The sequence below is a fragment of the Lemur catta genome, chromosome 14 (assembly GCF_020740605.2).
Source record: "Lemur catta isolate mLemCat1 chromosome 14, mLemCat1.pri, whole genome shotgun sequence".
In the NCBI taxonomy this organism is placed as follows: Eukaryota; Metazoa; Chordata; class Mammalia; order Primates; family Lemuridae; genus Lemur; species Lemur catta.
In genome coordinates, this window is record NC_059141.1 from 36,280,738 (window position 1) to 36,296,928 (window position 16,191).

General features: G+C 33.3%; 1 protein-coding gene across 17 annotated transcripts in view; it reads right to left on the minus strand.

Annotated features, from left to right (window-relative positions):
• The window catches only part of PCDH15 (protocadherin related 15), a 634,897-nt gene that overhangs the window by 338,660 nt on the left and 280,046 nt on the right, over positions 1-16,191 (minus strand). For all 17 annotated transcript variants that reach the window (XM_045568054.1, XM_045568051.1, XM_045568050.1 and 14 more), the window contains one exon: positions 15,527-15,697. In XM_045568054.1, the coding sequence (XP_045424010.1) occupies positions 15,527-15,697 (171 nt within the window). The remainder of the gene's footprint in view (positions 1-15,526; positions 15,698-16,191) is intronic.

The following is a 16,191-nucleotide window of genomic DNA, read 5'->3' on the forward strand; positions in this document are numbered from 1 at the left end:
CTCTTTGACATTTACTACTGAAAACCTTTGCTAAGTTCAGACTTCAATAAAACTCTTACATTTACTTTTTTAAATTAATGGTGTGACTTACCTAAATAGTTATATATGAATAGAGCAGTGGTTCTCAGTTCGGTTTGAGCATCACCTGGAAACCTGAAAATTCTCAGGCTTCAAGCCAGGTCTATCGAATCAGAAATTTTAGGGATAAGGCCCAATACCCATTGCTTTCACATGCTCTGCAAGTGATTCCAGTCCATGCTAAAGTTTGAAAGAAAGAAAGAGCAAAATAGAGAGAAAAGAAAAGTAGAGAGACAACTCTCAAACCATACACTGGACTAGAGGTAGAGAGCTAGGATTTTACAACGGGCTCAATGAATTAGAAATGAGTAATATCTGAGATTTGAACAAAAGGGAAGAGAGTCCATCGGTCCAGAGAGTGTCTCTTATTATAAACACCTTTGTTCCATGCTCATGCATTATTCAAAGTTATTTTTACTCTTATAATGGGTTTCTACTACCAAGTAGAGCTAAAACAAATTTAAAATGTCTTCTTTACGTTTGTACTTCTATGGGATTTAGTAATATAGGCTTAGTTCAATTTATAATTAAGGTAATGAGTCTATGTTTGAGGTGGGAATACATATTTTATTAGACTTGGGATGAATTCTGGATTTTTTGACCACAGTAAAAATGATTTTGAAAGTCTGAAAGACTGTTTACCAAAGATAGACCTACACTGTGGATATCCTGTATCCTACATTGTGGATAAAAAGTATCAATAGGATTTAGAAATTTTATCAAGTTGTAATATATTTAAATTCATGATTTTGTTGGGTAACCAGTGGTCAGTGCCTTTGGGGGATACCTAATGAGTGTGACGCGCCACCGTCTAGGGGATGGACATGTTTGAAGCTCTGATTTGGGGGAGACAAGGGCAATATACATAACCTAAACTTTTGTACCCCCATAATATGCTGAAATAAACAAAATTAAAAAAAAGATTATGAAAAAAATTGTGATAAACAATTTAAAAAACAGATGATATAGAACAAATCCACTGGGTAAAGTTAAGGGAAGCAGACTTTCCTAAGAGCAAAATGTAACAAAAGACAGAAAGTACAAACTTCACAAGTTGAATCTGTGCAAAGATCTCCCAACATATTTGAATGTTATAGGTAACCAACAGAGATTGATGGAGTAGAGAAACTAGGTAATATTTATGCAGTAGTTTTGAAAGATTACAACTTCTTTCCATTATTATCTGACGATATGTTAGCAAAAGCTAGACTCTTTGCAATATCCTCATTTTGTTTGAGGAGGAACTGGAGAAGGAATGTTTTTCACTCCTATTTCACCTTCAGCCTTTTCACTTTCTACCACCCACTCTCCTTTTACAATTCCTAGTAAGTAACTAAACTAACCTCACAGTCATTAATGTGGGTAATTTTTACCATAATTACTAGTATTTAAATGATGCAGTCACTTGTCAGACTGTATAGAAACTACAGGTTCTGGTAGTTTTATGAAAATTCGTCAGTATAGGTAATAGATGGCCTGAGAAGTCAAGTGTCACTAAAACACTGAGATCTTAAAACAATTCTCTAAGAATGGCTATATATGTTGCTATTTTTCCATAACAATAATATCTTTGTAAATGTATTATAATAACCAAACTATTAACTAATAAAAACATAAGAAAGGAAAAATACTCACAAAAACCCTCCTATATACACTACATACTGGAGTACTATACCAAAACAAAAACTCAGAAGTTAGCATTTTCAATAAGATGAAATAGATCAAGTGATATGACTCACTAACTGCTTCAGACCCCAGAAGAGCCCAGAGGATGCATAAATTAAGTTAAGGCATGCCAAAATTAAAATTATAATAAAGGATTTTAAATGCTACTCATAAAATGGATTAGAATGAACCAGAGAATAAGACCAGTAGTTCCAAGCTTTTAGGTGTGGGTGGGTATCTGTTAATTTTTTTTCTTTCTTATCAAAGAAAATAATTTGAAAATATCTTTGAAATTAGCTCCCTCCCTTATTGTAATTATATTTATAAATAGCAGAGTCTAGTTTTTCAGACTAGAAAACCCACTATTAACCCACTATTTATACTGAAGTCATTATTCTTACTGTACATTTTAGCATTCTTCTCCAGTGGGTCGTAAACATATTAACAAAGTGGTAATTTAAGCAGGACTGGAAACATCTGAGGAAGTCATTAACTTATCTCAGAGATAGCTCTTTGATACCCAAGTAATTCAACCTGTATAATGGTCTGAAATAAAGGTTGAATTCTTCACAGGAAATTAATACTGTGAATTTTCAGATGTAGTACAGACTCCTCTGGGTTGGCTGCCTTTTCTGCACTCACAGAGCTGCCTATTGTATTCAAATCGGCCACAATTAGAATTTAGTGATGCACAGTTATGCCACTAATACCAGTATCAGCAGGCTTTCCTTGCTCCAACTTAAACATTTATTATAGGAACCATTCTTTAAGACCCTTTACCTTGAAAGAAAGTGTAGAAAATTAATCAGGAGTAGATTCTCCAAAATTTAGTTCCCTGGTTCATGGGGGTAAATACAAAAACCTCTTCACCACCTTAACATTTTAGTCCACCCAAAAGGCTCAGAGAAGGAATAATACATAATACATAGTAACTATCAAAATAATACAAATAAAATAGTTTTATATTGATTATGGAAATTTTGCATGACAGAGTTTCCAATAAATTTTAGCCAATATAATTTAAACTATACATAAATAATTTTCAGCCATGTTTATTAAATGAACACTTATTGAGAACCTACGATTTGCCTAGCCTTGTTCTACCTGTTTGGAATTCATCTAATGCTTTGTGACATTGGTCTGGGCAAGGATTTTTTGGATAAGACCTCAAAAGCCCCCCCACCCCAACCTCTCTCTTCTTTCTTTTAATAATTATTCCTTAGACTCGTTACCTAGAAACACAGATGCTCAAGGACACCAGACTACAGCTAGCCACAGGACCCGGATGCCAGAAGCCCAGACCCGCACAAAGCCAGTGCAGACCAGAGCAGGCGACAGCTAGTTACTTTTGGCTCATTAACATATCATTATAATATTAAAATCACTCCTCCAAATTAAAATCCCCACTATTTTCTAGCACAGGATGTGTGACGCAAATGTACAGGAATGCGTCTGCCTGTCTGCAACTCCACCCCGTACTTGCTTACACACCTCCTCCCTCCCTATCTAACTCTTTAAAACTCCCACATCTCCCTTTGCTCAGGGAGAAGGTGCCTTTAGAGCACAAGCTCTCCTTCTCCATTCTTTGGCCAGAGAATTAAAAATCTGAAAGCCTTACCAATTGGACGTTCTTTCTTTGGGGCTGACATAAAGTAGGGAAAGAACACAGTTTTTTGGTAACACAGTTTCCGCTGCTAGTATTAAGCGTTCAGAGGGAAGTGGCTTTAAGAATTGGTATAGTCTTTGACCCATAGTGGCTCCCACCAACTAGCACGTGGAGCAACACAGTATAAGCAAAGTTATCACTCAGAGAATTGCTGAGAAGGTCGAATTACTGTTGTCACTCCATGCTGTATCTCTTCACATATTTTTTTCCCAAAGACTCAGTATATATTTCACAGATCAAAAACCTGGCTTCCCTATTTATTGTTAATGACATTGTTTCTAAGAGAAAATATTCCATATTCCAAACAACTAATTTACAAACCAATTTTTGGAGTAAAATTGTTTTGAAAGTAGGTGATCACCTTTTATTCTCTATTGTTCCACATACATACATATATATATATATATATATATATGTATATATGTGTGCATATATACATATGACTAAATTCCTGTGAGGATAATATGTAGAAATGTATTGCTGCTATTATATTTTAGAGTGATAATAATTAGTACTCAAAATCTAGAGTAACTCAACTGAAAGTCATGTCGGACATGCATTATAGGTGAGATATTTTGCAATATACACAAGAAAACAATTTTTAAGGACCAAAGGTAGGTTATCAATTGGGTATATACACTCTTTAAACACTGTGTGGTGTAAAATTGCTTCTGAACACAGAAAATATTTATAACCTAAGTATACAATCCAAGAAGTTCCTTACTTCTGACACTTGGTATCAAGGCAACTAGACTGAGAAATAAGCATTCTGAGTAGAAAATAATGTTTTAAATCACTCTTGAACCCAATGCATGCATGCCATGCTGATAAATGCAAACACTTTTAGGCAACCCTCAAATCATATTAAAGATGCTTCTTGGCAGAGACATACTTAAATCATTCTAAATTTCCTCTTTTTTCCTCTTGTGTGAAAATGTCACCTTGAGTGTAACTTTTTTTTAGAGATAAGTGGTTTTTTTCCCCCATTTCATATGTCTTCAAATAAATTATCTGTTAAGATGTTAGTGATTGGAGATTTTAGAATTCTTTGAATGTTTACTATAACTCTTTGACATTATCAGTATAAATGTTTATAATACCTATAATAATTACTGTTTGATTACCTTTTTCCAATTTTATTATGATGAAACAGCTGTCTTATGTATTATTTACTGATCTATATCATTGTTTTCCTTAAATTATCAGCATTGCCCCAGACCAGCTGCAAACTTCAAGAAAATCTCACTAAAAGTATAACAGAGCTATTATAAATTTTATTCACCTCTCTACAGCCACTGAAAACAAATGAAACCTTTCTATTAATCTCTATGAATGTGTTACTTTGTTTAAAGGAAACTTACATTAGGAAGTGTTGTCAGAAAATTGAGGAAGTGATATTGTTTTCTTAAACCTGAATTTTTTTGTTGAGAATGTGCCAACCATTGGAAGGTCTGAGAAAAGAGTTTTACAGCAGAGTGAAGAGCAAAACCTTACACAAGGGAACAACTCAGAAGGTTCAAGGGACAGGATAAAACTCCTGGCAGTCGACCGCATACAGGTAGGAATTAAATCATATGTAGCCTGGTAAGCCATATTCAGATACTGGGAATTTTATCCTTACCACAATTGGAAGTCACTAGAGTAGTTTAAGTAGGAGAGTAACCTGAACTGATTTATGCTTTTAAAAGGTCACTCTGACCACTGTGTGAAGAATGGGCTATAGAGAGCAAAAGCAGAAGCAGGGACAGGAGGCGACAGCAGCTTATATATAAGGCTTCCTCTAAAGGTCTTTAAGGTATCATGAACTAACATCATTTGGGAAGTAAGTAAATCAGTTTCTTCACCCACAGTCTATTTATTTTCCTTCTTTGTATATCTTCACAGATGTTAGTGAACAAAGTGTAAATTGGGGGATAACTATTAGTCTGCCTGCAAATCAAATTGGATTAGAGCTGTTGTAATTGAGAAATAAAATGCATCTGGAAAAAAACTTTTACCAGAAAGCCAACAACAGATATTATGGTTTCTAAAAAATAAAGATTTTTGTGAATAATCTTACAAGTTGTACTTACTACCTTCTCTAGTATTATTTACATAATTGTTTTTCTGGTGACTTCACTGGGTACAGAGCCATCTTTTGGCCACACATAAGCCACAACATATTAAAATACATTATACAACATATTAAAATACACAACTATTGAAATACATTATTATTATGTCCTCCATTATTGATTTTAATCAATAAAAACTAAAAAAAATACATAACATAAATTTGGTTTTGCTAAGAATGAAACATATCAAATTAAAATATATCTCTTTATATAAGCATAAATTGTATGTAGATCTCTTTTTATTTTAAAGTGGAGCACTTTATTTCAAGTAATACTTTACACAGAAATCCAAAATATAAAATAGACAAACAAATTAAGGTACTTTCACACAAAGTCATACTATGCAGTTATTTCAAAAGGTAAAATATATATGGATTCATAAGGAAAACTTCAATTTATTTCAAATAAGTAAATATTTATTGAGCATCCTACATTTGAGGCACTGTTTTAAGTTTGTGATAAGATAGCAAATGCTATAGGCAAGGACCCTGTTTGTAGGGTGTTTATATTTCAAAGGAAGTTGACAGATACTAATCAATTAAATGAATGTTCAACAAATTTCCCCATAGAAAAACTAATCTGCAGAAAATAAGACAGTCATTTATTACCTAATTCCTAAGCAAAGCTGGCTATCATAGACTATGTGATCAGGGAAGGCTTCTCTGAAGGTCATAGCATTTGAGTTGAAACCTAAATAACTAAAGGAGCCAGCCACAGGAAAATATTAGAAGAGAACATTCCCCAAAATAGGGCACATAAGGACACATGCCTTCATCTGAAAGAGTGTCGCATGACAAAGGACAGAAAGAAGGCCAGGGAGCAGGTGGGAGAGAGGTAGGGGATGAGGTCAGTAAGAGAAGACCAAGTAGGACTTTATAAGTCATAGTAAAGGAAGATACTTAGATATGATCATTTAATGAGAAGCCTTCATAGCATTGAAGCAGGGAGTTGCTATGATCTAATTATATCTATTTTTTAATACCATCCCAACTAAATTTTAGGCAGACCTAATAGATAGTTATAGTAGGACTTCAGGAAAGAATTTGTGATTGCTTAATTATATATTTGCCTTCCATATTTGGGTTTTCAACCTCCCAGCATCCATTTCCCCCTAACAGTATCTCTGTTTTTAGAGAAATTACCTTTTGTTATTAGACACACATTCACCAGGGGCCCTATATTGGTTAGTGTACTCCAGAGAAACAAAACCAATAACATATGTGCATATGTATATGTGTGATACAGAGGGAGAGATTTAAGAAACTGGTTCATGTAATTGTGGAGGCTGGCAAGTTTAAAATCTTCAGGATAGGCCAGCAAGCTAGAGACCCAAGGGAGAATTAACGTTGCAGTTCATGTCCAAAGGTGGTGTGCTGGCACAATGCTCTCCTTTTTAAGGGAAGGCAGTCTTTTTTTCTTAAAGTCTTCAACTGATTGGATGCAGCCCACCCATGTTATAATGTAATCTGCTTTACTCAAAGTCTACTGATGTAATGTTTATCTCATCTAAAAAATACCTTCCTAGCAACATCTAGGCATCCAGACATGTTTCACCACATGTCTGGGTACCATGGCCTATCCACGTTAACCCACAAAATTAACCATCACAGGCTCCATGCCCTCTAGTCAAAAAGGGAGCATATGATTCAAGCTAGGTCTCTCTCTCAAATTTGGGTTTGATTAGAACGGCAAAGAAGTACATCACATCTTTATAGTCATGTCAAATCACATGATCCTGCCCCAAGCCCCTAAAACACATAGTCATGGCTTGAGTTTCCCAAACTTCGGCTTGCAATCCCTTTAAAAAGTCACCAGATAGATTCTATGAGGCCAAAGTGAACTTCTGATACTTCACTTTTAGGTAGGCCAGAGTCATTTGGCTTGTTTCAAGTTAAAATAATAATAATAATATTGAAAATAATTTCCTCAAGCAAACTCCAGATATTTGGAAAGACCTGCATGAAATTAATAATGGTTACCCTAGAGATTGTGCTTTGAGGATCGAAGGTTTTTAATTTTTAATTTGTGTATAATATTTTTAAATGTTTCTATATAATTTATAATTAGCAGCCAATCCTTTTATGATTAAAGTAAATCATGAAAACCTTTCTACGTTAGTGTGTGGGGAAGAAAAGCAGAATTTCCAGTGCTATAGGGAATAGAAAGAAGTCTTAGCTTTACCTGCTGCAGAAGTGCTAGGGCACTTCTACCCAGTAGGAGGCTCTGTAAGACAATTTGAAAAACTTTACTAAAATCTATTGTTTTTATAATCACAAAAAAGAAAGAAAGGGAGCAGGATACTTGCTTCCCTGTCTGACATTTAAAATTTGATTTATTGATATATTTTTGGCTCATAGTATCACCTTATAGTATTTTGTTTCAGCTGTTGCTTCTCCCTAGAGTGATAATATATTGCATAATTAATTCAGCAAACATAGTGATGGTGCCAAATCGGTTTACTTTAAAAAATTCCTCTACCCTGTTCATCTGAATAAATGTATTGCATTCTTTTAAAGGGTCAAAATCATACTGAATTAATTAGGAATAGTACAATCAGAGTAAGTTAGGCAGTATCCACATACACAACTCAGTTTTTAAGGCTGGAATTCAATTGAAGGTTGGTAGATATTTAATAACAAATTTGAATTAGCTACTTCTTCCCATGAGTCTCTGCGTAAAAACTCAGCCAGATAAAGAAATTCCAGTGCCAACGATAGTAATAATGACAATTGCAAATATTTCAAATCCTTAGTATTTGCTAGGAACTAGTTAAGTGTGCAATATAACTATTCTTTTATAGTACTCATAAAAAATCACATATTTTAAATATAATTATCTTCATTTTACAGAGGACAAACTCCAGTTGAGGTTTAGAGACATTAAGCCATATTCCTGACATCACACAGGATTTCATTTTGGACTATAAGTTCTTACAAACTATCCTATATTATGATAGCAAATACCTTTGCAAATGTTTTTTTCCACATAATTTGGTAAGCCATCAGAGATTTCCAGAATAAATGTTTAAGAGAAGTTATAAACATCAAGCACAAGTTGGATGATTTGATGTCTTTTACTTTTATGTGTGTTTCATAGAAAAACATAGTTAAGATGTTGAAGTAATCAATTGAACAAACTCTTCAACAAGATGAGCTAGACTTCAATCTTACTGTTCAGTTGAAATAATGACTTTGTTCCTTTAACTGAACTTAACAAACTCAATTCCTTCTATCAATTTATTCTTATTCTTTAATTGTTCTACTAAGAACTAATAGAGTGGAACTGGAAAATTCCTAACACAAAAAAATGATAAATGCTTGAGGTTATGAACACTCCAATTATGTTGATTTGCTTATTACACATTGTATCAAAATATCACATGTACCCTATAAATATCCAGTTATTATGTACCCCAAATAATCAAAAGTTTTAAAAAAGGTTCTAAATAAATTATGGTGCATCCATACAATAAAACCATCTACAGCCATAAAAAAATTCAAAAATTGCCAATATCTTTACATCATCTATAAATGGAGATGTGATATGGCTGAATATAATTGACCTATTCAAATATATTTTCACCAATAATGAAAAGAAGAAAGAATTCTTTTGCTCTCCTATAATTTCACACACCACTTTTAGAATTACATTTTTACATTCAAGAAAATATTTGCTGAATTTTACTTCTTGTGTGTGTGTGTGTGTGTATCTGTCTGTCTATTGTTTCCCCAAGTTGAATCTCAAGTTTTATTTGATCATTTGTTTCTGGTGGGGTGTGTGTGTAGGCATTCATATATGCCAATGACAGTCAAACTGAGAACCAAATCAAAGACTCAATACCCTTCACAACAGCAACAAAGAAAATAAAGTACCTAGGAATATATTTACCTAAGGAGGTAAAAGACCTCTATAGGGAGAACTATGAAACACTGAGGAAGGAAACTGCTGGGCACGTAAACAGGTGGAAAACCATACCATGCTCGTGGATCGGAAGAATCAACATTGTTAAAATGTCTATACTACCCAAAGTGATCTACAGATTCAATGCAATCCCTATTAAATTACCAACATTATTTTTCACAGATATAGAAAAAATAATTTTATGCTTTTTATGGAACCAGAGATGACCCTGTTTAGCAAAAGTAATGTTAGGCAACAAGAACAAAATGGGAGGTATTAATTTACCAGTTTTCTTAAAATTTTAATTAATGAATTGATTCAATTCAAAATTTACTAAATATCTACTATAGGTAGGCAATGAAGTTCAAGTTAGGATATAATGACAAACAGGAACTTGAAGAACTCATAAGACTAGTGAAAGAGAAATGGGTAAATGACTACATGAAGAATTCTATATTTATAGTAGGAAAACATGGGAAAACAAAGAAAAACTTAGTTTTGAGGCCCTCTCATTTTAGGTTAACCGAGATGAACCTTGAATAACAAATATAAGTTTAATATACAAAATAAAGGGGAGAAAAAGGAGGTTAATTCTCAAAAAAAGGTCGGGATCACATGTGAAATTCTGTGTGCCTAGACAAGTTGTGTTATGTGAGTTAGAAGAGATGAGAAGAGAATGTGGTCAGATATAAAATTACTTTGAATGATATGCCAAAAGCTTTGGGGTTTATTTGGTAAACTACAGAAAACATTGAACTGTTTTATTTTAAATAGCAAAAGATCACATCAGAATTGTATTTTTAAAAATATTCATAACTTTGGCTTTTGTCTGATGGTAAAAGAGTGAAAGATTGGAAGCTGGCGGTCCAAGCTGAGAGTAGGTCTTTAAATAGGCATGTTGATGATGGAAATAGAGAAGCATCAAACAGATTTGAGTAACAGTTCCTAAGTAATGCAGAAATTGTCTTTGGAAATTGACCGAGTTTGGGATGTAGGTCACTGATGTCTATGTTCAAATCAACAATGAACCCAGTGGTAACGATAGGTAATAACATTAGAGTAGGTGAAAATGCATTAGAATTAATTAGAAAGGATAATGAGGCATCTGTGGGAAACACAGGTAAAATATGAGAAATGTAAGCTTGGAACTCAGCAGACATTTCCAGTCAGAAGACACATCTACAAAAATAGATAATCCCCAGCTGAAGAAGATAGAACTCATTGATGTAGGTTTGTTCAACTTAATCTTAGTAAAAACTATAGTGAAAAAAAATACATAGAATTAGAGGCCTAGAAAATCTCTAAAATGTTAGAATAAGCAAAAAAAAGAAAATGCAAGTGGAGAGATTCAGTTTTTAAAAAAATAAATAAAAGCTATCAAAGATTTAAGAGGAGAAATCCAAGGCCATCCAGAAAAGGAGAAAAACCAGTACTTTCATAAAAGACAAGACAAGAGAGAGTTCCCAGACTATAGCACATTTAATGAGCACACGTGCCAAGAAGAAATTACAAATGTTGAAGATCACTGCAAATCACCACTATTCTTCTAATAACTGAGAAGGCTTCCCTGGAGGGAGAGAGCACTGCAAATAAACCAGAGGATCTATGTTTGACATGAAAACTATACTTCACTATGGCAAAGATTGCAGTGGAGGTATTTGTGGCTAGAGATTTTTGGGATCAAATCCAAGGCTTTAAACATGGGGAGGGAAAAAGATGACTATGTATGGTGAGCAAGTAATGCTGAAATACTGAAAACCACGTGGTGCAATAATTAAAGGAAGGTATGTACAGTAAACACACAGATAATATGTCAATATGTCATAGCATTTCTTTCCAAGGATAAATTACTCAACAAAAAACCAGCCAGCCAAACAAACAAATAAATGTATGCTACTGTTCAATTCTGAAAAAATGTGTAAGGATTTATTGCATCTTTGTGCTTCATTAGAAAATAAAGAAAATAGAGCCATGCATTCTGTATTCCAAATTGTACAGATTTTTTTTCATAATACTAGAAATCTTAAACTTTATAGACATAATAACAACTGTAAGAGAGTCAAAAATTGAGAACAAATTTACATAATAATATATTTTGGCAAGATTTTATCTCATCCTAGTTGCCCAGGATTCTTAATTAGCATAGAGTCTGGCATATATTAGAGTCCTGAAAATATTTATCAAGTTAATAATAAGTAATTAACATAGGACTACCACTTGCTTTAGTACCTTTGAATCATCAGATTTATATATTTATGTATTCAATATAATATTAATCTTAATGTTTATGAAAACATTAATTTTTTCTGAACACAGCTTTTTGTAGTAGAAAAACATGTAATCTACATTTACAAAATAAGTGTATTTCTAAATAAATGATTATTTAAATTTTGAAATAAAGCAGATTTTTATTATAGCCTAGCTCATGAGTTAAACATTTTTCAAAGTTTTTCTGAGCTGACAAATTCTGTATGTACTATAAGGGGGTGAAGAATGGTTTCTAAAGTCAAGACTATACCACTAAGGTAATTGTAGAAAATTTCACATCAACACAGAAGGTGAGCAAATGTCAAAGCTTTCAAAATTTGAAGAATTAGAGAAAGGATCAGTAAGTATATAATTAGAGTCAACATGTCCTGTTTATCTGACATAAACGGTTAGTTCTCTCACTCTGAATAGCAAGATCTTAGTGAAATTTCATAAAATTTTAGCAGAATGTGGAGAGAAAAATATGAAGAGAAAATAAAAAAGAATGAAAGGACAGACGTAAACATAACAATCTGAATGTGAATCTCAAAAACTACTCTAGTTTTTACACCTAGTGTTCCAGAATGCATGCAAACAATGTACAAGAGTACATGAAAACCTGATGCCAGTACTATGGCTGATTCTATTTTCAAAGATTGCCATGATAAAATTTCCTTTCCCATATATTCTTCTTATAATGTGACTTGGACACTCCTCTCATAGGGATATGGAATATGTTTCTATTCATTGATCTGGCAGAGATTTGACTACAGCAGAAGTAACACTGCAAATTATAAGGCTCATTCATAAAATGTTCTGCCTAATTCTCTTAGGAAATTTGTTCTTAGAACCCACTGTCTTGCTGTGAGGAAGCCCAGTCTATAAAAGGAATGAAAATGAAGCTTCCACCCACAGTCCTGGCTCAGCTCCAGCCATCAGCCAAAATCAACTTGTTAGCCATTTAAATTAGCCATCCTGAAGGTGGTACCCCACCCTCACTTAAGGTGCCCCAGCTAATCCTTCATGGAGCAAAGACGAGATGTTCCTTTGAGACTTGCCAAAGTTGCAACTTTATGGGTAAATTAAACCATTGTAGTTTGAAGCCACTATGTTTTGGCGGTTTGTTATGCAGCAACTAATAATCAGAACAAGTGCCTAGGTTTACAAGTAAATACTGAATTTTTTTCTACATGACAGTAAAATATACCCCTTAATAAATATTTGTCATAATTATTTGAATATGTAAAACTAAAATTCTCTTTGTTTCACAGTACATTAAGGAATGGCTCAATCTGTTAAAATGATAAGGTATAAAAATGATCATTCTGGAATTTTTTGCATATAACATTTAATTCAAGAAACATGGTTTTAAAAGAAAACACAAGGATACCTTTTTCATGAAACAAATTATTGATCTTTACTTGAAAATCTCCTTTTCTACCAGGAAGAATCCACTATGCCCAGGATCCCTTGTGCTCCTAGTTTAAACACTGTTTTACAAAGGATTCAGTGCATAGGAATTTCTTCACTGGGCACTATTATTTCATCAGTCTCTTTACATTATGATTTTCAATGTTTACTACTAAAATGGCTTTGTCAATTGAAGACTGAACAATTTTTACCCTTGGACTAATTTTTCTTTAGGTACTGATACTCAAAATATGAGTATTATATATAGTACAACAACAGAGAGGATGAGACATTGTGACCAAAAGTTTACTCATACTCTCTGAAAATAGTTTTGGACATAAATATTTTTCAAGATCCATGTCCACCAACATAATGAATCTCCAACTGAATCCAGGCTACAAGAGCCAGAACGAGCCTTTTACCCATTTTTGCATGTAGAGCCAGGCTTCAAATGCATCTCAATTTTACTCTTCTTAAACATGAAATAAATTTTAGTCTTTAAGATTCATATATATATGTATATATATTTATAGGTATGTATGTATATGTGTGTGTATATACATTATTTATATATATTATTTATTATTTGCATGGCCATGGAAAGTTACTTAAACATTTTTACCCCCAAGAATTCATTTGTAAAATAAGCTTAATCGGAGTATTTATCCAAAAGAGTTCTTGTGTATATTCAACCAGTTAATATTTGTGCAGAGCTTAGCACAGTTCATTATAAACTGGACATTCTATAAAATCTTTAGCCATTATTATCAGTTATATCATTACCCCAAATCTGAAGTATGACCTGGTCTGTAGCACTAAACTGCATAGGAATGAGAGAGAGGGTCAATCTGTAAACTAGGATAGAGAGGAAAGGAGACTCAATGATCCTTTATAAAATTAAATTAGTACATTGTGCTTCTTAGGCAGCAGGCTTTGTCTTCCTTTACTTTCCTCAGTGCACCAAGAACTGCTAAACAGTCATCAGACTGATTCACTGGATTTAATTATTGTAATCTCAATACATCCCTTTGCAGGATCTCACTGATACACTAGCTACATAAATTAACTCAGAAACATAAATTAATATTAAAAATTACCTTTCTCATCATTATTTCCACTAAACCCTTCAAAAAAAAGTTTAATGCCCACCATCTTTAATAGTTTTTGTACTGGGATTCAACAAAATAATATCATGGCATATAACTTTAGGTAGTTTATTAATACATCTATTTGTCCAGACAAGTTCTGATTAGCCTTATTGTCTGCAAAATTACTTCATTTAGCTGAAAATTTATATATTTTTTTCATTCAATGCACATGATAGCATTTATTCTTTTCACCCAGGTTTTTTTTGTTAATGCAAATCTACTGGACCGGTGATCATTTATGCTAGTATATACAAAGGTAATTCTCAACCATTTAAGATCTACTGTGACTAAAGCCCCCAGACATATTACAATATCGGATAAGAACTTTTTAAAGTGACTAAAATGAAATATATTTTACATTTAGAAGTCTTTCCTGTTTTACTCTTCAAAATCTCTAATATGGCGAGGACCCATGAAACTAGAGTTCTCATCTATTTTGAGAAAAAATTCAAATATCTTCCAACAAATTCTGACATTGTGAGTCATGCTGAGAATCCAGAGAGCTGAATGCTTCTCAGAGAAACAGCAAAAACATTAATCAAATAGTTGACTTCTAGGCAATTGACTTTTCTAAAACAGAATATATATGTATATGTACTTTACTTTTAGGGAAGAAATTGATATTTTAGCTTCAGTAGGATATCTGTTTGCCTTACAATTCTTTATTCTTAGGTATGTACATCTATCATCTAGGGAGGTCCAAGGCATGAATTCAAAACTGGCAGAAATTTATAGCTCTATTAGCATTTTTCAAAAATGCAGGGCTGAGTGTAAAAAATATGTATTTATGCTTCACCTCCCCACTTCTTTTAAATGTATCTTTAAGGGATGGGTATTTGTATTCAGGATTAATGTTAGCTCCTACTTCCAAACAGCCAAGTATAATTTCCAGTAACATTTCAGAGTAGGGGCTAAAAGAGTATCCCATTGACTTTTGTGTCCTCTGACTTGGTACATGTATTTAAATGTGAAATTGAGGAAATGCTGGAGTTGTTTCTCGGAGTTTTCCAGAATATACTGGCAGCTGAACTACGCTGTGATTTATTAGTGGTAAAAATAAAATAAAATAAAATAATCAGCATCAGAAGGATTGACATACTCACTACTTCGATAATGATATAATTATGGATTTTGACCCAAAATTTACTAATTCTCTCTGAAAATAGATTTGAATATAAATATTTTTCAACATTGTGAATTTTGCTATTATCAATCAATATGTCTGCAAAATACTAGAACACGGTCCCATTGGGTTTAGAAAGTTGTAAATGAAGGGGAAAAGATGAGAATATATTTACCGGAGTTCTCAACTCAGGTATGGCAGCTTGGTAAGTGAGTGGACGACAATCACGAGTGTTTGGCACAAGGACACAAGGTAGAAACATCGGACCCAAGTCATCTCCATCCAGAATATCCACTGTGAGAGTGGTGGTAGTGGTTCGCCTTTCGTTCAGGTTTTGTGCACGGTCCTATGAGAGAGAAAAACAAACAAGTGGTTTATAGAAATTAGGCACAATGTAGCCTTTCTTTTTCCTTTTTAAAATAAATAATTGATAAGTAACTTGCTTAAACCAATAGTTTAAAGTGGTGAAGCTGGGATGTAAACTGAAATCCACTTTTCTTCAGGCCCACTTTCATGAAAATGTGTTATAGCAGCTAAGCTTTTACAGGTTAGGCCTTTACCTAACATTTTACATTCTTAAAATGGTAATAACATGATTTTGTTATGGGTTTATTGTATCCTTAGGAATTTGCTTCACTGAGTCTCTTTTGAGACTGATTATAAAAAGAAAAAAAATAATTCTGACTTGAATAATTCATTGGGAAAGCTGCTCTGGGAATAAATGGAATCTTTATGTCACCAAAGTTGAGTAAGAAGCAGGAACAAAGTACATAACTGTTAGGACGGGTAGCTGTAAATTGTGGTAATTTTAAAAAACATATATTTTATTTTGAAACAGTT